Source organism: Grus americana, chromosome 27, assembly GCF_028858705.1.
Source record: "Grus americana isolate bGruAme1 chromosome 27, bGruAme1.mat, whole genome shotgun sequence".
NCBI classification, from domain to species: Eukaryota; Metazoa; Chordata; class Aves; order Gruiformes; family Gruidae; genus Grus; species Grus americana.
Genome location: NC_072878.1, coordinates 88,596 through 112,115, shown reverse-complemented (window position 1 = coordinate 112,115; position 23,520 = coordinate 88,596). Strand labels below are relative to the sequence as shown.

General features: G+C 61.1%; 3 protein-coding genes across 4 annotated transcripts; 1 reads left to right on the top strand and 2 right to left on the bottom strand.

Annotated features, from left to right (window-relative positions):
- Nucleotides 1-476: 476 nt before the first annotated feature.
- On the bottom strand, nucleotides 477-1,490 carry LOC129196828 (free fatty acid receptor 3-like). The gene has a single exon (XM_054804799.1). It carries the CDS (start codon nucleotides 1,488-1,490, stop codon nucleotides 477-479), a length of 1,014 nt encoding a protein of 337 aa, XP_054660774.1.
- A 1,046-nt stretch (nucleotides 1,491-2,536) lies between these two features.
- CD22 (CD22 molecule) lies at nucleotides 2,537-11,532 on the bottom strand. Of its 2 annotated transcripts, XM_054805073.1 has the most exons (13): nucleotides 11,230-11,531; nucleotides 10,097-10,453; nucleotides 8,996-9,313; nucleotides 7,823-8,083; nucleotides 7,129-7,389; nucleotides 6,161-6,424; nucleotides 4,671-4,937; nucleotides 4,305-4,568; nucleotides 4,018-4,117; nucleotides 3,855-3,930; nucleotides 3,666-3,769; nucleotides 3,525-3,582; nucleotides 2,537-3,206 (listed from the first exon to the last, which is right to left on the bottom strand). In XM_054805073.1, exons 1-13 carry the CDS (start codon nucleotides 11,264-11,266, stop codon nucleotides 3,024-3,026), a joined length of 2,550 nt encoding a protein of 849 aa, XP_054661048.1. In that variant the 5' UTR covers nucleotides 11,267-11,531; the 3' UTR covers nucleotides 2,537-3,023. The 2 variants fall into 2 exon arrangements, with proteins under 2 accessions (XP_054661048.1, XP_054661049.1); XM_054805074.1 differs by lacking the exons at nucleotides 6,161-6,424; nucleotides 7,129-7,389 and having other exon boundaries at nucleotides 11,230-11,532.
- A 1,124-nt stretch (nucleotides 11,533-12,656) lies between these two features.
- ATP4A (ATPase H+/K+ transporting subunit alpha) lies at nucleotides 12,657-23,344 on the top strand. The gene is made up of 23 exons (XM_054804958.1): nucleotides 12,657-12,823; nucleotides 13,536-13,643; nucleotides 14,024-14,083; nucleotides 14,443-14,646; nucleotides 15,157-15,270; nucleotides 15,357-15,491; nucleotides 15,595-15,712; nucleotides 15,802-16,070; nucleotides 16,563-16,761; nucleotides 16,863-16,972; nucleotides 17,269-17,403; nucleotides 17,938-18,118; nucleotides 18,555-18,724; nucleotides 19,013-19,149; nucleotides 19,367-19,517; nucleotides 19,741-19,909; nucleotides 19,985-20,139; nucleotides 20,729-20,852; nucleotides 21,605-21,750; nucleotides 21,822-21,955; nucleotides 22,829-22,930; nucleotides 23,055-23,146; nucleotides 23,283-23,344. Exons 1-23 carry the CDS (start codon nucleotides 12,812-12,814, stop codon nucleotides 23,309-23,311), a joined length of 3,054 nt encoding a protein of 1,017 aa, XP_054660933.1. The 5' UTR covers nucleotides 12,657-12,811; the 3' UTR covers nucleotides 23,312-23,344.
- Nucleotides 23,345-23,520: the final 176 nt, after the last annotated feature.

Here is a 23,520-nt window from a genome sequence, read left to right as displayed (position 1 = left end):
CAAGGTCTCCGTTGACCCCAATGTCATGGTTGACCCCAACTCAACCCAATGTTGTGGTTGACCCCAATTCAACCCAGGGTCTCCGTTGGCCCCAATGTCATGGTTGACTTCAACTCAGCGTCTTTGTTGACCCCAATTCAACCCAACATCATGGTTGACCCCAATTCAACTCAGCGTCTTTGCTGACTCCGACTCAACCCAACATCTCAGCAGACCCCAACTCAACCCAACATCTTAGCTGAACCCAGCTCAACTCAATGTCTCAGTTGAACCCACCTCAACCCAACATTTCAGTTGACCCCAACTCAACCCTCAAGCCCAGCCCAAGGAAGCCTTTTGTGGCTCATAAATCTCCATCTTGGCTTTGTTCCCACCACTAAACACCTCCTCATCCCACCCAAGACCCTCCCCAGACACCCAAGCACCCCACAACCACCCCCACCACACCCCAAAACCATGTCCCAGGTTGGGCTCTCTCAGGTCTTAAGCCCCCAAGGTGTCACCAACTCAGCACCATCCACGCCTTGATGTGAAGATGCTCTAGATTCTTGATGTCCAGTCACCTCGGTCGGACCTTTGCTTTGCTCCACCGGCACCCGGCACCCAGCACAGAGCCGACCAAGTCCCACTGTGTCCCAAACCTGCCGGAGACCCTGTCTTAGAGCAGCAGAGGAGAAGCAGAAGATGAGAGGGTCAAGACAAGCGCTGAGGGTGGTCAGCAGCACGGCATAGGCCCTCCAAGGTGGGTTCTCCTGCTGTAGGTACCCCACCACGTGGGAGATGTTGAAGGGGGCGAAGCAGAGGACAAAGGCCACGGCTGTGGTGGACGCCAAGGCCACCGCTCGACGTCTTCTACTCGGCGCCGTGGTGGGAAGGGAGACCACAATGCAGACCAAGCGACCGTAGCAGAAGGCGGTGATGATCAAGGGTAGGCAGAAGAGCACCAAGAAGATCTCCAGGCGAAGAGCCAACAGCATGGCCAGTTGAGGACTGGCAAAACGGGTGTAGCATGCCGTGCCATTGACTGCCGCGTTGGGTTGGGCAACGTAGACCACGCTACAGTGGGCCAAAGCGGCCACCCAGAAGCCAGCAGCGGCCACGGCGGCGTGGGTTGCCCGTCGGCGCCGGCGATATTGGACAGGGAAAGCGGCGCCGAGGTAGCGGTCAACACTGAGGGCGGTGAGGGAGAGGATGGTGAGGTAGACACTTGTGAAGAAGAGGAAGACGAAGAGCGGGCAGAGGGACGGTGGAAGCTTCCAAGTGGCCTCCCATGCCGCCTCGGCCATGCGGATGGGCAAGGAGGCCACCAGCGCTAGGTCGGCGATGGTCAGGTTGAGGAGGAGGACATCGGCGGGCAGCAGACGCCGACGTCGGGCCACCGTCCCCAAGGCCACCAGGGCCGCCAGGTTGAGGGGCAACCCCAAGGTGAAAGCACCCGTGTAGACCCCCAAGCACAGGCGGTGGTTGATGGCGAAGGGTGGGGCTGACATGGTGGCCCAGGATCTGCTGGGCTTTGAGATGGGTTGGCCAATGGGTGGCCAGGATCTTCTCGGGTTCAGTTGTGTTGGCCAATGGCAGTTGGAATCTACTAGGGTTCAGTGGGGTGGGTGGTGGTGGGGCCTCTGGGTTTGAGGTGGAGTCTTTGGGGGGTCCACAGGGGACCTGAGGTGCGTGGGGGGGTCCCTGGGTTTGAGGTGGGGTCTTTGAGGAGTTCCCAGGGAATCTGAGGTGGGGGGGGTGTGTCCCTGGGTTTGAGGTGGGGTCTTTAGGGGGTTCCCAGGAGATCTGAGGTGGGTGGGGGGAGTGTCCCTGGGTTTGAGGTGGGGTCTTTAGGGGGTTCCCAGGAGATCTGAGGTGGGTGGGGGTCCCTGGGTTTGAGATGGGGTCTTTGGGGGGGTTCCCAGGGGACCTGAGGTGGGGGGGGGGAGTCTCTGGGTTTAAGGTGGGGTCATTGGGGGGTTCTGGGGGGGCCTGAGGAGGGGGGGGAGGAGTCCTCTCAGTTGGAGGTGAGGTCTTCAGGGGGTTCCCAGGGGATCTGAGGTGGGTGGGGGAGTTCCTTGGCTTGAGGTGGGGTCTTTGAGGGTTCCTGGGGGGTCCTGAGGTGGGTCCCTGAGGTGGAGTTGGGGTCTTCAGGGGGTCCACAGGGGACCTGAGGTTGGGGAGGAGGGGTCCTTTGGTTGGATGAGGGATCTTTGGTGGGTTCCCAGGGGACCCTGAGGTGGGGGTGGGGGGGATTGTCCCTGGGTTAGGGGGTCTTTGGGTGAGGGTTTCTTGGGTTGGATGAAGTTCAGGGGTAGAAGAAGAAGCAGGTCAGCCCTACCGTGTCCGCAGACGGACGGACGGACAGATGGATGGTGGCAGGGAGGGACCGATGACCAAAAATACACCCCACCCCCACCCAAGGGACCCACGCGACCGGGTTGCCACTCCTCCCCCTTCCGCCCCAACCCCCCCCCACCACCATCCACAGGATCACCGGGTTCTCCTCCCCACCCCTCCACCCACAAGGGACCCAAACATCCCAGCTAATTAATTAACCCAGAAGATGATTTTATTGGTGGAGGTGGGGGTGGTGGCTTCTTGGTGGCAGTGTCACGTCACTATCCACATCCTGGCAAGTTCACCAAGGTGACAGTGGCCATGGTTGTGGTATGTACTCCATGATGACGTGTCCCCCATGGCGGCGGTGGCCATGGTTGTGGCATGTTCTCCATGGTGATACGTCCCCTCCGTGGTGGCCAGGACCCTGAAGTGGCCACCACCATTGTCCTTGGTGTCCCCATAGCCTCAATGTCATCATCTGCCCTTGAACCCCATGGTGGCCACATGCCCACAGTGGCCAGGTTCCTGTGTCCCCACAGTGGCCAAGTCCTTCATGTCCCTGTAGACATTTTATGGTGTCCCCGTGTCCCCGTGTTCCTGTGTCCCCGTGGTGGCCAAGTCCTCATGTTGCTGGGGACATTTTATGGTGTCTCCATGTCCCCATGGTGGCCACTTCCCTGTATCTTGGTGTCCCCGAGGTCTCAGTGCCTCAGGGCAGCGTACTCAACAGTGTCCCCAACATCCCCGGCTTGTCCCCGTGGTGGCCCTGGGGAGGACAGGGCCAAGGCAGCATAGACCAGTGTCCCATCCCTGTCCCTGTCCCTGTCCCTATCTCTGTTGCTGGAACCAGGTGGGACGTTCTCGTAGTCGGGACCTTCGGTGGCCTGTGGGGATGGATGGTGGCTGTGACAGGGGATGGGGACACGTGGTGGGACATCAAGGGGGACATCAAGGAGGATATGGGGAACATTGAGGTTACTGGGGACTTGGGGGACATCAAGGAGGACATGGGGGACATCAAGGGGAACGTTGAGGTTATTGGGGACGTGACAGACATCAAGGAGGACGTGGGGGACGTTGAGGTTATTGGAGGTATGAGGGACATCAAGGAGGACATGGGGGACATTGAGGTTATTTGGGGCATGGTGGACATCAAGGAGGACATGGGGGGCATCAAGGGGGACATGGGGGGGCACAGGTACCTTTGCAGCACCCTCATTCCTCTTGAGGACAGTGTAGACAACGGTGTCCCCTCGCAACCTGGGGTGGGGGAACATGGTGACAAAGGAGAAGGGGTGGGGGGTGTCAAGGGTGCCTGGACACCTGGGTCCCCTCTGGGTTACCTGGGGACAGAGCCAGAGCCAGGAGGTGACAGCAACGATGCGTAACTGATGGTGTCGCTGTCATCGGGACCAAGAGGAGGTCGGGTGGAACCAGGCATCAGTGGCTGCGAGAAGATGGGTGACCCATCAAGTAGCACCTTGAGGACCCAGGTGAGTGGGGGCAGGTGGGGATGGGTGGGGGTGGGCTACCTTTTTATTGCGGAGGAAGAAGGTCCTTGATGGTTCTACCATGGGTTCCTCATGGGCTGCCATCTGCCTCCGCCACCTATGGGGACATCCCGGATGTCCCCAAAATGCTTGGGTCCCCTTTGGGGTGGGATAAGAAGGAGGGTGGGGAAGGGTGGGGGCTCACCAGCGTCGAAGGAAGCACCCAAGGGTGCCCAGCACCAGGAGGATGCTCAGCCCCACGCCAACACCCAAGAAGGTCCTTCGGAGGATGGTGGTGGTGGAGTCTATGGGGTGGGGGAGAAGAAGAGGGGAGACCTGGACGCTTGGGTCCCTTCCCACCCACCACCCAACCTGCCCCATATCCATGGGTCCCATAGGGCAGGGGGTGCCCCAAGGGGGTGTCCCATGGGTCAAGGGTGCCCCAAAGGGTCCCCCCCCTCCAAGTGATCCCCAACGCCCGAGGTTCCTTACAGTAGACGGTGATGATGACATCAGGCGAATCGGTGGTAGCGATGTCATTGGTGACGCGACACCGATACCGCCCGGATGCTTGGGTCCCCACTGCCCGGAGCACCCATAATCCTTTGGGGGTTTGACCGAGGAGTCGACCATCCCAAAACCACTCGAAGACATTGGGTGGGGGCGAAGCGTCAGCGTGACATCGTAAGATGACGTCGCTCATCTCCTGCACCCGTTGGCTCGGATCCGGCACCAGCTCCACCCCCTGGGGTCCGACTGCGGCGCAAACATCAGTCACCGGACGCCTGGATCCCCCTTTTTTTTTGGGGGGTGGGGTGGGGGATATCCCCCCCTGGGGAATTTTGGGGTGCGACTCACAGCGGACGTCGAGGATGAAAGGGGGGCTCCGGGTGACCCCCGCTTCGTTTCGGGCTTGGCAGGCATAGGTAGCGGCGTCGACAGGCTCGGGGCCGGGTAGGAGCAGTTCGGAGGAGGGTACGGGCAGTTCCTGCCCGTTCTTGAACCAGCTGATCGTGAACTTGGCCGGTTCGGCGGCTCCGATCTGGCACTGAAGTCGCACCAGGCCCCCCCAGGCCACCACCGGACCCCGTGGGGTCTGCAGCACCTTTACGGCTTTGGGAGGGTCTTGGGGGTGGGGGGAGAGGAGAAAAATTGCCATTAGTAGGGGTTGAGGGGTGGGGGTGGGGGGCTAGAAACTGATATTTGGCATGGGGGAGGCTTGAAACTGTCATTTAGGGTTGGGGGGGATGACTTGAAACCACCATTTAGGGTTGGGGGTGAGAGAAACCACTGTCAATGGGGGTTGGGGGGCTTGAAACTGGTATTTGGGGGGGGGTGGTCTCAAAAGAGGGCTGGGGGGGCTTGAAATTGACATTTAGGGCTGGGGGGCAAGAGAAATCACTGTCAATGGGGGTTGGGGGGGCTTGAAATTGATATTGGGGGGGGTGGGGTCTCAAAAGAGGGCTGGGGAGGTTGAAATTGTCATTTAGGGCTTGGGGGATGACTTGAAACCACCATTTAGGGTTGGGGATGAGAGAAACCACTGTCAATGGGGCTGGGGGGGGCCTGAAACTGGTATTGGGGGGGGGTGTCTCAAAAGGGGGGGGGGGGCTTGTAATTGTCATTTAGGGCTGTGGGGATGACTTGAAATCACCATTTAGGGTTGGGGGGCTTGAAACTGTCATTTAGGGCTGGGAGGAGGAGAGAAACCACTGTCAATGGGGCTCAGGAGGGCTTGAAACTGATATTTGAGGGGGTGGGGTCTCAAAAGAGGGCTGGGGGGGAACTTGAAATTGTCGTCTAGGGCTGTGGGGATGACTTGAAACCACCATTTAGGGTTGGTGGGTTTGAAACTGTCATTTAGGTCTGGGCTGGCTCAAAACTATGGACTGGGGGGGGTCTAGGGGAGAGAAACTGTTCTTGGGGGGCTGGAGGGGGGCCTTGAAACAGATATTTGGGGGTGGGAGGAGCAAAAGTTCTCGGGGGGGGGGATGAAACTCTCATTGAGGGCTGGGGGGGGTCAAAACTATGGCCGGGGGGGGGGCTAGGAGGAGAGAAACCACTGTCAGGGTGCTGGGGGGGGGTGTTGAAACCATCATTTTGGGCTAGAGGGGGCTTAAAACTGTCATTTAGGGCTGGGGGGGGGGCTGGGCTCAAAACCACCAAAGGGTGGGCTGGAAACCATCATTTAGGGTAGGGGGGGAACCAAAATTATCGTTGGGGGCTTGAAACCTCCATTTGGGAGGAGTGGAAACTGTCGGGGGGGGGGGGGGGCCATGAAACTACCCCCCCAGGACCCCAGAAACCGCCACCACTGATTGGGGGAGGGACTCGAAACCGCCACTCACACCAGACGATGACGGAGAGGGGCAGGGAGCGGGTGGTGCCGGCGGGGTTTTGGCCCATACAACGGTAGACGCCGGCGCGGGCGGGGTCAGCGTTGAAGCTGAGGGCGGGGCCAGGGGTGTCAAACTCCCAGTGGTCGTTGCGTAGCCATTGGATGGAGAAGGGAGTGGGGTGGGCGGGGCCGAGGGTGCAGCGTAAGGTGACACGGGAACCCACAAGCACCGGCAGAGAGGTCAGGGTCTCCAAGATGGCTGTTCGGGGCGGGTCTAAGGGAGGGAGGGGAAGAGGGGTTAGGGTGGGGCTGAAGGGGATTGGCTGGAGGCACACGTGCCACGCCCACACCCCTACGGCCACCCTGACCACCCTACGGGCCACCTTGACCGTCCCACAGCCACCATGACCACCCTACCACCACCTGGACCACCCTGTAGCCACCTTGACCACCTATGGTGACCTTGACCACTCTACCACCATCTTGACCACCCCATGGCCACCATGACCACATCACCACCACCCTGACCACCCTTTGGCCATCTTGACCACCTACCACCGCCTTCACCACACTACCACCATCCTGACCACCCCATGGCCACCCTGACAACTCCGTGGTCACCTCTACCACCCCACAGCTGCACTGACCACCCCACTGCCATCTTGACCACCCCACCACCATCCTGACCACCCCACCACCATGTTGACCATCCCATGACCACCCCACAACCACTGTGACCACCCCACCACCATCCCGATCATTCCACCACCATCTTGACCACCCCACCACAATCTTGCCCACCCCATGCCCACCCCATGACCACTGTGACCACCCCATCGCCATCTTGACCACCCCACCACCATCTTGACCACCCCACCATCATCTTGACCACCCCACGACCACTGTGACCTCTCCACCACCATTTTGACCACCCCACCGCCATCTTGCCCCACCCCACCGCCATCTTGCCCTACTCACAGTAGACCTCAAGGGTGGTAGGGATGGACCTGGATGTCCCTAACTTGTTGGTGGCCTGGCAGCTGTAGGAGCCACCATCCGTGGCCTTGGTGGGATATAGGAGGACCTGGGCCGCGTGGTGGGGCAGGGTCTGGCCCTCCAAGCTCCAGGTGTAGGCGTGGGACGGAGGGTTGGAGGAGTCCCGGCAGCTCAGCGTCACCTCCTGGCCCTCATGGACGGGGGACGACGGCGTCACCTCCACCCGCACATCCCGTGGGGCGTCTGTGGGCGGTCATTGGTTGGGGGAGGCTCTGGCCACGCCCAGAGGGCCAGAAAGAGGAGGGGCGAAGCGTGATTGGCAGGTTTCATGACATGGGGTGGGGGCAGAGGGTGATTGACAGGGGCCTGGTGGGGTGGGGCTAAGGGTGATTGACATGTGTCTTAAGGGTGGGGCTAAGGGTGATTGACAGGTTCCTCACAGGGCGGGGTTAAGGATGATTGACAAGAGCCTTGTGGGATGGGGCTAAGGGTGATTGACAGGTTCTTCATTGGGTGGGGCTAAGGGTGATTGACAGGTTCCTCATGGGTGGGGCTAAGGGTGATTGACAGGTTCCTTATGGGGTGGGGCTAAGGGTGATTGACATGTTCTTAATGGGTGGGGCTAAGGGTGATTGACAGGTCCCCCCCCATGCCACCATCATCTCGCCCCACTCACAGTAGACCTGCAGGACGGTGGGGGGTGACTGGGTTGTCCCCACGACGTTGGTGGCCTGGCAGCTGTAGGACCCTCCATCCGCGGCCTGGATGGGCTCCAGGAGGACGTGGGCCGTGTGGTGGGGCAGGGTCCGGCCGTCCAAGCTCCAGGTGTAGGTGTGGGACGGGGGTTTGGCCGAATCCCGGCAGCTCAGCGTCACCCCCTGGCCCTCATGGACCGGGGACGATGGTGTCATGTCCACCTGCACGTTCCTCGGGGCATCTGGGGAGGAACCAGCATAGACCAGTATGGGTCCTACACACACACAAGTCCATAAATGCCCCAGGGACGCCCCAAAATCCCTCCGGACCCCCCCCTAGGCCAAACCCAGGACCCCTATAGCCTCTACAGGCCTCTGAAGGGACCCCCCCCAGCACCCTACGCACACCCAGAACACCCCATAGCCCCCTGAGAGCCCCCATATGGGGTATCTAGGAGTCTGTAGGACCCCATAACCCCCCAGGGACCCCCCCAGTATCTCACAGTGGACCTGAAGATGGTGGGACACCCATGTTAGGGCCACCCAGAGCCCCCCAAGACCCCCTAAAACCCCCATATGGGAGACCTAGACATCTGGAGAACCCCCATAACCCCCCCTGGGACCCCCATAACCCCCACATGGGGGACCCAGACATCCAGAGAACCCCCATAACCCCCCCCCAGGGACCCCCATAACCCCCAAGGACCCCCCCCCAGAGACCCCCAATGTCTCACACTGCACCTGAAAGTGGTGGTACACCCCTGCTAGGGCCACCCGTAGTCCCCCCAAGACCCCCTATAGCCCCCAGACACCTGGGGAACCTTCATAATCCCCCCCAGGGACCCCCATAACTCCTATATGGGGGGCCCAGACATCTGGAGAACCTCCATAAACACACACCCCCCCCCCCAGGACCCCCATAACCCCCAAGGAACCCCCACCCCCCCCACCATGGACCTCCCCCAATATCTCAAGGTGGACCTAAAGCTGGTGGGACACCCAGGTCATGCTCACCTGCAGCCCCCCCATAACTCTTATAGGAGGAACCCAGGTGCCCATGGACCCACCAGAACACCCCCAAGGACCCCCAACTCCCTCCCCCCCCCCCCGCCCAAGACACACACACACACATTCCCCCCCCCCCCATATCTCACAGTTGACCTGGAGCTGCCAGGACGCCTGGGTGATGGTCTTTCCATCAGACCCCCGAAGGATGCACTTGACGGTGGTCTCATCGTGGTACCAAAAGGGGTCGAAAGCCAAGAGGGTGCCAATCACCGGGTGCGTCGTGACGGTGGCCGGGGGGGTCCAGGAGTCCATGTGGACCCCCGGTGTCTTGGTGATGGGTCCTTCCCAGGTGAGGGTGGGGGAGTCTTTGGGGCAGGCGGGGGGCACCCAGCACCCAAAGGTGGTCCTGCGGCCTTGGGTGATGGGGTCCGGGTCCAGCCATAGGTGGGGGGCAGGGGGGGTGTCTGCAAGAGGTGGCAGTTGGGGGGGAGGGGAAGAGATGAAGGGGGGGGGTGATATGGGGTGATGGGGGGTGACAAGGGGGGATAATGGGGGGACAATGGGGGGGGACAATGAGGGGGACAAGGGGTGGGATAATGGGGGGACGATTGAGGGGGACAATGGGGGGACTTTGTCCTCTTGGCCAATAAAGGGGAGGGACAATGGGGGGGGACAAGAGGTGGGATAATGGGGGGGGACACAATGGTGGGGGACAATGAGGGACAAGGGGAGGATGATGGGGAGATAACGGGGGGGACAATGGGGGGGACAATGGAGGGGACAATAGGGGTGACGAGGGGATAATGGGGGGACATTGTCTCCCCCCTTGGCCAATAAAGGGGAGGGGACAAGGGGTGGGACAATGAGGGAGGGGCAATGGGGGGGAAAATGGGGGGGGGGACAATGGTGGGATAATGGGGGGACAATACAGGGTGATGGGGGGGGAATGGGGGGGACAATGGGGGTGATGGAGGGACAATGGTGGGATAATGGGGCGACATTGGGGGGGGGTGTGTGTGTGTGTGTGTGTGTCCCCCGTGGCCAATAAAGTGGGGGGACAATGGGGAGACAAGGGGTAGGACAATGGGGGGGGGGGGAAATGGGGGGGATAATAGGGGACAAGGGGACAATGATGGTGGGACAATATGGGGTGATGGGGGGGACAATTGAGGGGACAATGGTGGGATAATGGGGTGACAATAGGGGGGGTGATGGGGTGGGGGTGTCAGGCAGCTGCCTGTCCTTACCGGTGACATTGATGGTGACGTAATGCATCCACAGCCATCCCTTGGAGTACCGACGGTTGGGCTCGCCCACCAACCGCAACCCGTAGACACCGGCGTCGTCGGCACGGATGTGGGGCAGGATCAGGCTACAGTCACCCTTGGTGTTTCCGGGGGTCCCTGAGAGTTCGCTCACCTTCTTCCCCGTAAATTCCTGCTGTTTCGTATCGTACTGGGGGTGATGGATCCAACGGAGTTTACGGAGTTCGGCGTCCGATCCCACCTTGCACAGGTCATAGTGGCAGGAGATGTAGAGGCAGGAACCCAATCCGACCACCAATTCCGTTGGACTCGTCACCATTTCGGGGCAGCCTAATGAAGCTGTAAGGGACACAAGTGTTTGGGGGATCAAGGTGTTTTGGGGACCCAAGAGTCCAGGGACCTAAGTGGTCGGGGACCCAGGCACCCAGGGACCCAGGGGTCAATGGATGGAGATGTTCTGGAGATACCTTCAACCCCAAAGGCCAAAGGGACTCAGGTTTCCAGGGCACCCAGGTGTTTTGGGGACCCAGGAGTCCAGGGACCCAAGTAGTCAGGGACCCAGGTGTCCAGGGACCCAGGGGTCCAGGGATGGAGATGTTCTGGAGACACCTTCAACCCCAAAGTCCAAACTCCAAAGCGACCCAGGTTTCCAGGGCTCCCAAGCATCCAGGCACCCAGGTGTTTTGGGGACCCAGGAGTCTGGGGACTCGAGTGGTGGGAACCCTGGTGTCCAGGGATGAAAATGTTCTGGAGGCACCTTCAACCCCAAAGGCCAAAGGGATCCAGGTTTCCAGGGCAACCAGGTGTTTTGGGGGCCCAGGATTCTGGGGACTGGAGTGGTGGGGACCCAGGTGTCCAGGGACCCAGGGGTCCAGGGATGGAGATGTTCTGGAGACACCTTCAACCCCAAAGTCCAAACTCCAAAGTGACCCAGGTTTCCAGGGCACCCAAGCGCCCAAGCACTCACATATTTTGGGGACCCAGACATCTAAATAATGCAATCCATCACCCCTTTCACCCCCAAAGACCAGAAGGAGCTCCTCCTCACCCCCACCATGACCCCCCACACACACACAGCCCCTCAGGGGACCCAAGAATCCTGAGAAGTTCCCTACCTGGTATGAGGGAGAGGAGGAAGACGAAGAGCCACATTTCGACAATGTCCAGATCTGACCGAGGAGGTCAAAGCGTCAACTGGTGGTGGTGGTGGGGGGGTGGGATTCAGGCATCCAGTGGGGAGGACCCAAGCGTCTGAGGGGACCCAAACGTCTGGGGGGGACCCAGGTGTCCCAGTTTGGCCTCCTTAAACCCCCCCCCGCTCTGAGACACAGGGGGGAACCGGGCGTCCGGGTTCTCAGCCTCCTCCCCCGCTCAAAGCCAGTCGAGCCCACTTCCTTCCCTCTTCTCAAAGGGACCCAGATGCCACCACCCCCACCCCATGGACCTCCTGCCCCAAAGGGACACAAACTTCCGGGTCCCACCACCCCATGGACCTTCTGTCCCAAAGGGACATAGGTATCCGGGTCCCACCACCCCATAGATGCCCCAAAGACACCCAGGGGTCCAGGTCCCACCACCCCATGGACCTCCTGCCCCAGAGGGACACAGACTTCCGGGTCCCACCACCCCATGGACCTTCTGCCCCAAGGGGACCCAGGCATCCCCCTCCCACCACCCCACAGATGCCCCAAAGACACCCAGACTTCCGGGTCCCACCACCCCACGGACCTTCTGCCCCAAGGGGACCCAAGCATCCGGGTCTCAGCACCCCATAGATGCCCCAAGGGGACCCAGAGATCCAAGCCTTGTCCTACAGAAGACCCACAGGTCCTAGCCAACCAACGGTCTCCTCCTCACCTGACTCCCACCCCCCCTGCTCCCCCCAAGTTGAACTTGAAGGATGAAGGACCCAAATCATCTGGGTGGGTCTTGTCCAACGGACTCAGGCGTTCGGGTCGTGCCCCATGGGGGGGGAACGCGAGTGTCCGGGGTTGGTCATGCCACCCCATAACCACCAGCACCACCAACCTCCCCACATGTGCAAAGCCTGATGGGAACCCGGACACCTGGGTCCCCTTGGGGTGATGGTGGGTGGTTGGGTGGTGGGGGTGGGGAAGAGCAAGGCATGATGGGAGCCCGGATGCCCTTCGGTGGGGGGAGGGGAGGGCACAATGGGTCCCCGGAGACAACCCCACCCCCACCCCCCTGGCGCACATGAGTCACGGGGATGTCAGGGAACGAGGCTGATAAGATATCGCTAATTAATCATTAATGAGCACCCAGGCGTCCCAGGGACCTCCCCTCCCCCACACTTGATAAGGCAGAATGTGATAAGGGGGGTGGGAGGGGGGGGGGGCAGGGAACGGCATCAAGGGCGAGTCCCCCCCACCCCCCACCCCACAAGTGACCCAGACCTTTGCGGGGGGAACACCCAAGCGGCCAGGGGTGGGGGGGACCCAGGTGTTGGGGTGACCCCCCCCTCCAAGACATCCCCCCACCCCCCCCCCCCCCAAAAAAAAAGGGACCCGGGCATTCGGGTGTCCCCACCCCCTCCCCAGATGCAGGAGGGACCCAGGTGTCCCAGCGAGGTCACCTTGGGGCGGTTCCCCCCCACCACCACCCCGGGGTGGGGGTGGGGGGGGTATAAGGGGAGGTGGGGAGCGGACTGGGAGGCACTGGGAGCTGCTGGGAGCTGCCATGGGGAAGGAGGTGAGGGGGTGGTGGTGGAGGAGATGGAGGGATGGACGTAGGGGTGGAAGGGTGGACGTGGGGGTGGAAGAATGGACGTGGGGGTGGAAGGATGGACCTGGGGGTGGAAGGGTGGACATGGGGATGGAAGGGTGGATGTAGGGGTGGAAGGGTGGACGTGGGGGTGGAAGGATGGACATGGGGGGGTGGAAGGATGGACGTGGGGGGGAGGATGGATGTGGGGATGGAAGGATGGACGTAGGGGTGGAGGGATGGATGTGGGGATGAAAGGATGGACGTGGGGGTGGAAGGGTGGACCTGGGGGTGGAACTATGGACATAGGGGTGGAAGGATGGACGTGGGGGTGGAAGGATGGATGTAGGGGTGAAAGGATGGATGTGGGAGCGGAAGTAGGGGTGGAAGGATGGAGGTATGAAGGGATGAATGGATGGAGGGACAGAGGGATGGAGGGATGGACACATGAGTGGACGGAGGGATGGATGGAGGGACGGATGGTGGGACAAGGTTTGGATGGAGGGATGGACAGAGAGACAGAAGGATGGACAGAGGGATGGACAGAGAGATGGAGGGATGGATGGAGGGACAGCAGAAGGGATGGAGTGATGGAGGGACAGGCAGATGGAGGGAGGGATGGATGGACGGACAGATGGAAGAAGGATGGACAGAGGGACCCACCTCCAGATGACCCTTGACCTCCAACCTCTACCCCCAGGAGAGCTATGAGTTGGGGCCACGGGGCAAGGCCCCGGCCCCGGCCCCAAAGGGTCGTGGCCGCCGCAAGCAGGAGAAGCTGGAGGACATGAAGAAGGAGATGGACGTGGTATGGAGGGAACTGGGAAGGACTGGGAGGGACTGGAAGGTCAACAGGGGGGACTGAGAGGGACTAGGGGGTCAACGGGGGGGGCACTGGGCAGGACTAGAGGTCAATGGGGGCACTGGGAGGTCAACTGAGGGAATGGGGGGGTCGTCAAGGGTCAATGGGGGCAACTGGGACAGTCAGTGGGGGACTGGGAGGTCAACAAAGGCTAGTTGGGCACTGGGAGGGACTGGGAGGGTCAATGGGGAGGATTAGGATGTCAACAGGGGTCAAGAGGGGACCTGGGAAGGTCAATAGGGCACTGGGAGGGGCAGTGGGGGCACTGGGCTATACTGGGGGGCACTGGGAGGGTCAGGGGTCAGTGCTGAGGCAGGCGCCCCCAGGATGACCACAAGCTCGACGTGAACGACCTGGAGCTCAAGTACAGCACCAGCATCACCAAGGTGGGTGACCCCTGACCTCTGACCCCAGCTAGTCCCACAACCTCCACAGCTCCAAGTACCATGACCTTCTGACCCTCAACCCCATTGACCACCGTCAACCCCATTGACCCCATGACCCTACCAACCCCATTGACCCCAATCAACCTCATTGACCCTCTTGACCCCCATGACCCATCAACCCCAATGACCCCACTGACCCCCACCAACCCCATTGACCCCAATCAACTCCATGACCTCCATCAACCTGTTGACGTCACCAACCCTGTTGACCCCACCAATGCCATTGACCCCATAACCCCATTGACCCCACAAACCCTGTTGACCCCATTGACCCCCATGACCTCACTTGTCCCCGGCAGGGCCTGGTGGAGGCGGTGGCAGCCGAGCGGCTGCTGCGGGATGGCCCCAACGAGCTCCGCCCCCCCCGGGGGACCCCTGAGTGTGTCAAGTTTGGGCGACAGTTGGCCGGGGGTCTCCAGTGCCTGATGTGGGTGGCGGCAGCCATTTGCCTCATCGCCTACGGCGTGCAGGAGGGGGAGGGTGACCGCGGCAGCTCCGACAACGTATGCTGGATGCCAGGGTTCATCTTGGGGGGAAGACATCTGGGTCTATCTTGGGGGGAACACCTGGGTTCGTCTCGGGGGACACACACCCATGGGTTGAGGAATGCCTGGGTCCATCTGGGGGAACATCTGGATCCATCTGGGGGGATGCGTCTGAGTCTCTGGGCTGAGGAACACCTGGGTCTGTCTTGGGGAACATCTGGGTCCACCTGGGCTGGAGAACATCTGGGTCCATCTGGGAGAACATCTGGGTCCATCTCAGAGGGATGCATGGGTCCATGGGTTGAGGAATACCTGGGTCCCTCTTGGGGACACACACCTGGGTCCATTTGAAGAACATCTGGGTCCATCTTGAGGGTCACCTGGAAGCCAGGGACCCTCAGGAGGGGGAAACATGGGGGGGCTCTGGTGGAGGAGCTATATGCCTGGGACCCTCTGGAGGACAAGACACCTGGGTCCCCTTGGATTGTCCCCACCCCAGGGGCCTGATCCTGTCCCCACCACCCCCAGCTGTACCTTGCCATCGCCCTCATCGCCGTCGTCGTCGTCACCGGTTGCTTCGGCTACTACCAGGAGTTCAAGAGCACCAACATCATCGCCAGCTTCAAGAACCTCGTTCCTCAGGTGGGATCACCTGGATGCCTGGGTCCCTTCCCTACCAGGACACCTGGGTCCCCACGTGGACACCTGGATTCCCCTGTCACCCCCAGCAAGCCACCGTGATCCGAGAAGGGGACAAGCTGCAGATCAACGCCAACGAGTTGGTGGTCGGTGACCTGGTGGAGATCAAAGGAGGGGACCGAGTTCCTGCAGATATCCGCATCATCTCAGCTCAAGGTTGCAAGGTGGGCCCGGACGTCTGGGTCCCTTTTTGGGGGGGGGGGAACGGGTGCCCGGACACCTGAGTTCCCCCTGGGGTGAGCCGTGTCCTCCCACCACCATCTCCAGGTGGACAACTCATCATTGACGGGGGAGTCGGAGCCCCAGACGCGGTCACCCGAGTGCACCCATGACTCACCCTTGGAGACCCGCAACATTGCCTTCTTCTCCACCATGTGCCTAGAAGGTGCATCCCACCCTGACACCCCGGTCCCACCTGGACACCTGGGTCCCACCTAGATGCCTGGGTCCCCTAACCCACCCAGATACCTATAGGGACGGCCATGGGGTTGGTGATCAACACGGGTGACCGGACCATCATCGGGCGTATCGCCAGCTTAGCCTCTGGGGTGGAGAACGAGAAGACGCCCATCGCCATCGAGATCGAGCACTTCGTTGACATCATCGCCGGCCTCGCCATCTTCTTCGGCGCCACTTTCTTTGTGGTGGCCATGGTCATCGGCTACCCCTTCCTCCGCGCCATGGTCTTCTTCATGGCCATCGTCGTGGCCTATGTCCCTGAGGGGCTGCTGGCCACTGTCACGGTATGGCTTGGGGCATCATGGGGGTTGGAGCTACAGGGCTGTGGGTCCCATCACAAACCATGGGTGCTACGAGGCCCTTGAGGGTCTTCATGGGACTTATATGAGACCCATGGGGCCAACACAACCCAGGGGTTCTGCATGGGCCTGATGATCCTTATGGAGGGGCATCAAAGACCTTCCTGGAGGTGCCCATGGCTCCAAAGTGACCACAGGAGCTCCAGTAGGCCCTCACGGGTCCATCACAAACCATGGATGATACGAGATCCTTGAGGATCTTCATGGGGCTCACATAGGACCCAGAGGTCCACCGCACCCCAAGGATGTGATATGGGTTCTGGTTGTCTCTATGGGTCCATGGGCATCAACTGCTTTCCTGGAGGTCCTTGTGGCTCCAAGGCCACCACACCAGCTTCTGGAGGTCCCCGAGGGTCCCATGGGTGCCATAGGGCTCCCAGGGTTCCCCAAGGTGCCGAGGGTCTTCCTGGGCCCCAGGTTTGCCTCTCGTTGACGGCGAAGAGGTTGGCGCGAAAGAACTGTGTGGTGAAGAACCTGGAAGCAGTGGAGACATTGGGTTCCACCTCGGTCATCTGCTCTGACAAGACGGGGACCCTCACCCAGAACCGGATGACAGTGGCGCATCTCTGGTTCGACAACCAGATCCATACAGCCGACACTACCGAGGACCAATCGGGTGAGTCGGATGTCCAGGTCCCCACCCCTTACCTCTAGCCCCACCCAGGACACTTGCATCCACCTGAGGTGACACCCCACACGCTACGTCCCACCACCCAGGTCAGAGCTTCGACCAATCGTCGGAGACGTGGACCATGCTGAGCCGCGTCATCACCCTCTGCAATAGGGCTCAGTTCAAGCCGGGACAAGACAACATCCCCGTGGCCAAGGTGGGACCTATATGGGGTCACGGGCCCTATAGGGGTCTTATATGGGGGGGTAAAGGGGATGTATAGGGGGCCCATATAGGGCTGGAAGGGGTGTGCAAGACCAAGGACATCTATAGGGGCATTATATGGGGCTGGGAGGGATGTATAGCGGCCAACAACGCCCATACATGCCCTATATGGGGCTGGGAGGGGCATATAGGGGCCAGGACCTCCTCCGTAGGGGCCCTATATGGGGTGATATAGGTGTCCATCCCACCCCCTATTGAGCTCCATCTACTTAAGCCCCGCCCCTGCAGCGTGAGGTCATCGGTGATGCTTCGGAGACGGCGCTGCTGAAGTTCGCGGAGGTGACGGTGGGGACGGTGGCGGAGGCGCGGGGACGGTTCCCCAAGGTGGCCGAGCTGCCCTTCAACTCCACCAACAAGTTCCAGGTGGGGGAACCCGGGTGTCCGGGACGGGGGGCCCAGATGTTCAGGAGGGACCCAGATGTTCCTGAGGGATCCAGATGTTCAGGAGGGGCCTAGATGTTCATGAGAGACCTTGGTGCTCGTGAGGGACCCATGTGTCCAAGGGGAACCAAGATGTTCAAGAGGGACCTTGGTGTTCATGAGAGAACCATGTGTTCAAGGGGGACCCAGATGTTCAAGAGGGACCTTGGCGTTTATGAGGGATCCAAATGTTCAGGAGGGGCCCAGATGTTCAAGTGGGTCCTTGGTGCTCATGAGGGACCCAAGGGTCCAAGGGGGACCCAGGTGTCCAGGAGGGACCCAGATGTTCAGGAGGAACCTTGGTGTTCATGAGGGACCCGAGTGTCCAAAAGGGACCCAGATTTTCAAGAGGGACCCAGATGTTTAGGAGAGACCCAAGCATCCAGGTGGGACCCAGGCATCTGGGTGGGGGACCCAGGTGACCAGGAGGGACTCAGACATCCAGGTGGGAACCCAGACATCCATGTCCCTCAACAGCTGTCAGTCCACGAGGCAGGAGAACGTCAACTCCTGGTGCTGAAAGGTGCCCCCGAGCGGGTGCTGGAGAGGTGCAGCACCGTGCTGCTGAAGGGACAGGAGCTGGCCCTGGACACCCAATGGCGGGAGGCCTTCGAAGGGGCCTATGCCGAGTTGGGGGGGCGTGGGGAGAGGGTGTTGGGTGAGTGGGGTGAGGGGGTGGTGGGAGGAGATGGGGAGATGTGGGGGGAAATGGGAATGGGGGGGGACGTGGGGATGGGGGACACCATGGGGAGATGGGGACATGGGGATGGGGGGAGAGGTCATCATGGGGAGATGGGGATGTGGGGGTGGAGGGACATGGTGGGGAGATGGGGACATCATGGGGAGACGGTGGGTCATGGAGATATGGGGAGGTCATGGGGAGATGGGGATGTGGGGATGGAGGGACATCATGGGGAGATGGGAACATGAGGAACATGGGGGAGATGGGGGACATGAGAGGACTTGGGAGGAGATGGGGGACACGGAAGGACATGGGGGGACATGGGATGGAGGACACATGCAAGGAGTGGCACACAGGTCCCAATGTCACCCTGTGTCCCTTCATATCATCGCCCCCTTTCCCCCCCTCCAAGGGTTCTGCGCTCGCTGGCTGCCGGCGGGGACGGTGGCAGCGGGGACGGACCCCGAGGCATTGCCGGAGGTGGCCGTGGGACTCTGCTTCGCCGGGCTGGTGTCCATGATCGACCCACCCAGGGCCACCGTTCCCCAGGCCGTGCTCAAGTGTCGCACGGCTGGTATCAGGGTAGGGGACATGGAGGACATGGGGACTGAGATGGACATGGGGATGGGGGACATCAAGGACATGGGAGGACATGGAGATTGGGGGGGACATGGGGATGGAGGAACATCAAGGACATGGGAGGACATGGGGGGATGTGGAGATTGGGGGGGGACATGGGGATGGGGGGACATCAAGAACATGGAGGGATTTGGGGACATGGGGTGGACGTGGGAGACCACAGGGAACCATGAGGAACCATCAGGACCATGAGTGGCCACCAGACTCACACCAATGTCCCCTTGTCTCCAGGTCATCATGGTGACCGGGGACCACCCCATCACGGCCAAGGCCATCGCGGCGGCCGTTGGCATCATCTCAGAGGGCAGCGAGACCCCCGAGGAGGTGGCAGCTCGTCTACGCCTGCCCCTTGAGCGGGTGGACCCCAGGTGGGACCCAGGTGGCCGAGAGGGGACCCAGGTGGCCGGGAGGGACCCAGGCACCCGGGTGAGGGGAACTCAGGCATGGGGGTGGACGTGACCTTGGCACCTGGATGGACCATGGTGAGGACCACAATGTCTTGGGTGATCCAGCTCCATGGAGGTGGGGAACGGGGAGCGTCCAGGGTGAGGGGGACCCAGATATCTGATGTTGTCCCCTCCCCAGGCAGGCACGGGCGCGGGTGGTGACAGGGGCGGAGCTGGCGGCCATGACACCGGGGGCTCTGGAGGGTCTTCTACGCGCCCACCCCGAGATGGTCTTCGCCCGGACATCACCTCAGCAGAAACTTGTCATCGTGGAGAGCTGCCAGCGGCTGGTGGGGACATTGGGGACATGGGGGGACATTGGGGAGGGGGACACTGGGGACATGGGCACAACTCAAAGCCACTGCCAGTCCAGGTGGGGAGGGGACATTGGGTGTCCTTGAGGACATTGGGATGACCTAGAGAACATCCCGTGGTGTTCTAGTCCTCAAGGTGCCATCATGATGGGACAGTGACGGTCCTCATCCCTCACCCCTCCGGTCCCCGTGTCCCCAGGGCGCCATCGTGGCGGTGACAGGAGACGGGGTGAACGACTCTCCGGCGCTGAAGAAGGCCGACATCGGGGTGGCCATGGGCATCGCCGGCTCCGATGCCGCCAAGAACGCGGCTGACATGATCCTCCTCGATGACAACTTCGCCTCCATCGTCACCGGCGTGGAGCAAGGTGGGGGCTGGGGACACCAGGGGTGGGTGACATGAGATGACACCACCTTGGTGATGCTGTCCCCGCCCTTCCCAGGCCGCTTGATCTTTGACAACCTGAAGAAATCCATCGCCTACACCTTGACCAAGAACATCCCCGAGTTGACGCCCTACCTCATCTACATCACGGCCAGCGTCCCCCTGCCCTTGGGCTGCATCACCATCCTCTTCATCGAGCTCTGCACTGACATCGTGAGTGTCACCTGGATCCCCGCCCCTGCCACTGGAGGGGACACTGGGGTCCATCAACCAGCCCATCAACTGGTCATTGAGGTTCCTCACCCAGGAACCAGGGTTCTTCAGAAGGACGTTGAGGTTCTTCACCCAAGCATCTGGGTGCCTCATCCAGATGCCAGGGTCCCTCCCAGATTCTGGGGTCCCTTCCAGATGCCGGGGTCCCCAGCCCAGACGGTTGGGTTCCCCCATGCCCGGACACCTGGGTCCATCAACTGGTTGTTGAGGTTCCTCATCCAGGAACCAGAGTTCTTCATATGGATGTTGAGGTTCTTCATATGGATATTGGGGTTCTTCATCTGAGCATCTGGGACCCCCACCCAGATGCCAGGGTCCCTCCTGGATGCCTGAGACCCCCACCCAGATGCCTGGGTCCCCCACCCAGACACCTTGAGTCCCTCGCCCTGACACCTTAGTCCTTCACCCAGACACTTGGGTTCTTCACCCCAGGGGTTAGGTCCCCCACCCAGATACCAGGGTCCCCCAAACAGATGTTGGGGTCTCTCCTGGACACTTGGGTCCCTCACCCAGACACCTGGGTCCACAGTTCCCCTCGGTCTCCTTGGCCTATGAGAGGGCGGAGAGTGACATCATGCACCTGAAGCCCCGCAACCCTCGACGCGACCGGTTGGTCAACGAACCCTTGGCAGCTTATTCTTACTTCCAGATCGGTACGTGGTCCCTGAGGGTGGGGAGTCCTTGGATGTCAAGGTCCAACTTGGGTGGCCGGTCTAAATTTTAGGGTGCCCCAGGTCTGTGGGTGCCTTGGACACCTGGGATCTTGGACACTGGGGTGCCCGAGTCTCCAGACACCCAGGTTCCTTGGTCCACGTGTCCCTTGGTCCACGTGTCCCTTGGTCCATGTCTCCCTTGGTCCCCAGAAATCTGGGTCCCTTGGTCCATGCGTCTCTGGGTCCCCAGACACCCACATCCTTGGCCATCTGGGTGCCTGGACACCCAAGTCCCTGGACATCAGAGTCCATGAGTCCCTAGATGCCCAGTTCCATGGGTGCCGAGGTCCATGGGTTCCCAGGTCCATGGGTGTCCATGTCTATGGATGCCTGGGTCCATGGGTGCCCAGGTCCATGGGTGCCTGGGTTCCTGGGTCCATAGGTGCCCAGGTCCATAGGTGCTCATGTCCATGGGTTCCTGGGTTCCTGGGTCCATAGGTGCCCAGGTCCATGGGTGCCTGGGTCCATGGATGCCCAGGTCTATAGGTGCTCATGTCCATGGGTGCCTGGGTCCACGGGTGCCCAGGTCCATAGGTGCCCATGTCCGTGGATGCTCACGTCCATGGATGCCTGGGTCCATGGATGCCTGGGTCCATGGGTGCCTGGGTCTCTAGATGCCCAGATCCATGGGTGCCCAGGTCCATGGGTGCCCAGGTCCATGGGTGCCCACCTAACCCCTCCACCCTTGGTAGGCGCCATCCAATCCTTCGCCGGCTTCACCGACTACTTCGTGGCGATGGCGCAGGAGGGTTGGTGGCCCCTGCTCTGCTTGGGGCTGCGCCCGCGTTGGGAAGACACCCACGAGCAGGAGCTGCAGGACAGCTACGGCCAACAATGGGTACGTACTGACCCTATAGGCCCCTATAGGCCCTCCTAGATGTCCCGCCTTGACGTATACGTTGCCTATAGACCTTCGAGCAGCGCCGCTACCAGCAGTACACCTGCTACACCGTCTTCTTCATCAGCATCGAGATGTGCCAGATCGCCGACGTCCTCATCCGCAAGACCCGGCGCCTCTCCCTCCTGCAACAGGGCCTCTTCCGGTGCCTATAGGGGCTATAGGGGGCTATAGGGGTTCTGATGGTGCCTATGGAGGGTCTATAGGGGCTACGGGGTTCCGTTGGTGCCTATGGGGGCTATAGGGGTTCTGATGGTGCCTATGGAGGGTCTATAGGGGCTACGGGGTTCCGTTGGTGCCTATGGGGGCTATAGGGGTTCTGATGGTGCCTATGGGGGTCTATAGGGGCTACGGCGTTCTGTTGGTGCCTATGGGGGCTATAGGGGTTCTGCCGGTGCCTATGGGAGCTATGGGGCTCTTCTTGTGCCTATGGAGCCACAGAGCTTCTGCTATAGGAGGCTGTGGGGCACTATAGGTGCCTGTGGGGGTGCCTATGGAGCTCTATAGGTGCCTGTGGGGCAATATAGTTGCCTTTGGGGGTGCCTATGGGGCTCTATAGGTGCCCATGGGGCTCTATAGGTGCCCACAGGGCACTATAGGTACCTGTGGGGGTGCCTATGGGGCTCTATAGGTGCCTGTGGGGCACTATAGGTCCCTGTGGGGGTGCCTATGGGGCTCTATAGGTGCCTGTGGGGCACTATAGGTCCCTGTGGGGGTGCCTACAGGACACTATAGGAGCCCCCAGGATGCTATAGCTGCTCATAGGACGCTATAGGTACCCATAGGGCGCTATAGGTATGCACAGGATGCTATAGGTATGCACAGGATGCTATAGGTACCCAGAGGACGCTATAGGTACCCATGGGACGCTACAGGTATCCATACGATGCTATAGGTGCCCACAGGATGCTATAGGGTGCCCATAGGACACTATAGGGTGCCCACAGGACGCTATAGGTGCCCATAGGATGCTATAGGGTGCCCACAGGACGCGCTATAGGTGCCCGTGTCCCGGCAGGAACCGGATCCTGGTGATCGCCATCGTGTTCCAGGTGTCCATCGGCTGCTTCCTCTGCTACTGCCCCGGCATGCCCAACGTCTTCAACTTCATGCCCATCCGGTGGGCACGGGCGGCGGGGTGGCCCCCCCCAAACCCCTGGGTGCCCCTCCAGACCCCTGGGTGCCCCCCCAGACCCCTGGGTGCCCCCCCATGACCCTGTATGTCTGCCCCCCCCCCACCCCAGGTTCCAGTGGTGGTTCGTGCCGATGCCCTTCGGCCTCCTCATCCTCGTCTACGACGAAATCCGGAAACTGGGAGTGAGGAGGCACCCAGGAAGTGAGTGGACACCCCCCCCCACCCCACCCCCCAGACCCCTGGGTCACCACCCCCCCACCCCCCCGATGTCTGGGGGTGTTGGGTGTCTTCCCCCCCCCCCCCCTTCACCCCTTGGTGTCTTTGCCCCCCCCCCCAGGTTGGTGGGACCGAGAGCTCTACTACTGACGTGGAGGACAATGTCCTGGATGCCGGGGGGGGTCCGTGTCCCCCCCCCCCCGGATGCTTGGGGACGCCCCCCCCCCCCCAGACACCTTGGGGTCCCCCTCAAATGCCTGAGTGCCCCCCCCCAAAAGGCTGGGTCCCCCCCCCAATAACTGGGTCCCTCTCCCAGACACCTGGGTGTCATCCCCCCCCCCCCCCATGCTTGGGTGCCC

Excerpts from the sequence above, each read along its gene's own strand:
- LOC129196828 (XM_054804799.1), bottom strand. The coding sequence starts at position 1,490 with ATGTCAGCCCCACCCTTCGCCATCAACCACCGCCTGTGCTTGGGGGTC.
- ATP4A (XM_054804958.1), top strand. Across the intron at positions 15,271-15,356 it reads TCAAGAACCTCGTTCCTCAG|CAAGCCACCGTGATCCGAGA; the intron begins GTGGGATCACCT and ends TGTCACCCCCAG. Across the intron at positions 16,973-17,268 it reads ACAACATCCCCGTGGCCAAG|CGTGAGGTCATCGGTGATGC; the intron begins GTGGGACCTATA and ends CCGCCCCTGCAG.
- CD22 (XM_054805073.1), bottom strand. The coding sequence starts at position 11,266 with ATGTGGCTCTTCGTCTTCCTCCTCTCCCTCATACCAG. Across the intron at positions 3,931-4,017 it reads GGGTGCTTCCTTCGACGCTG|GTGGCGGAGGCAGATGGCAG; the intron begins GTGAGCCCCCAC and ends ATGTCCCCATAG. Across the intron at positions 3,583-3,665 it reads GGCTCTGGCTCTGTCCCCAG|GTTGCGAGGGGACACCGTTG; the intron begins GTAACCCAGAGG and ends CCCCCACCCCAG.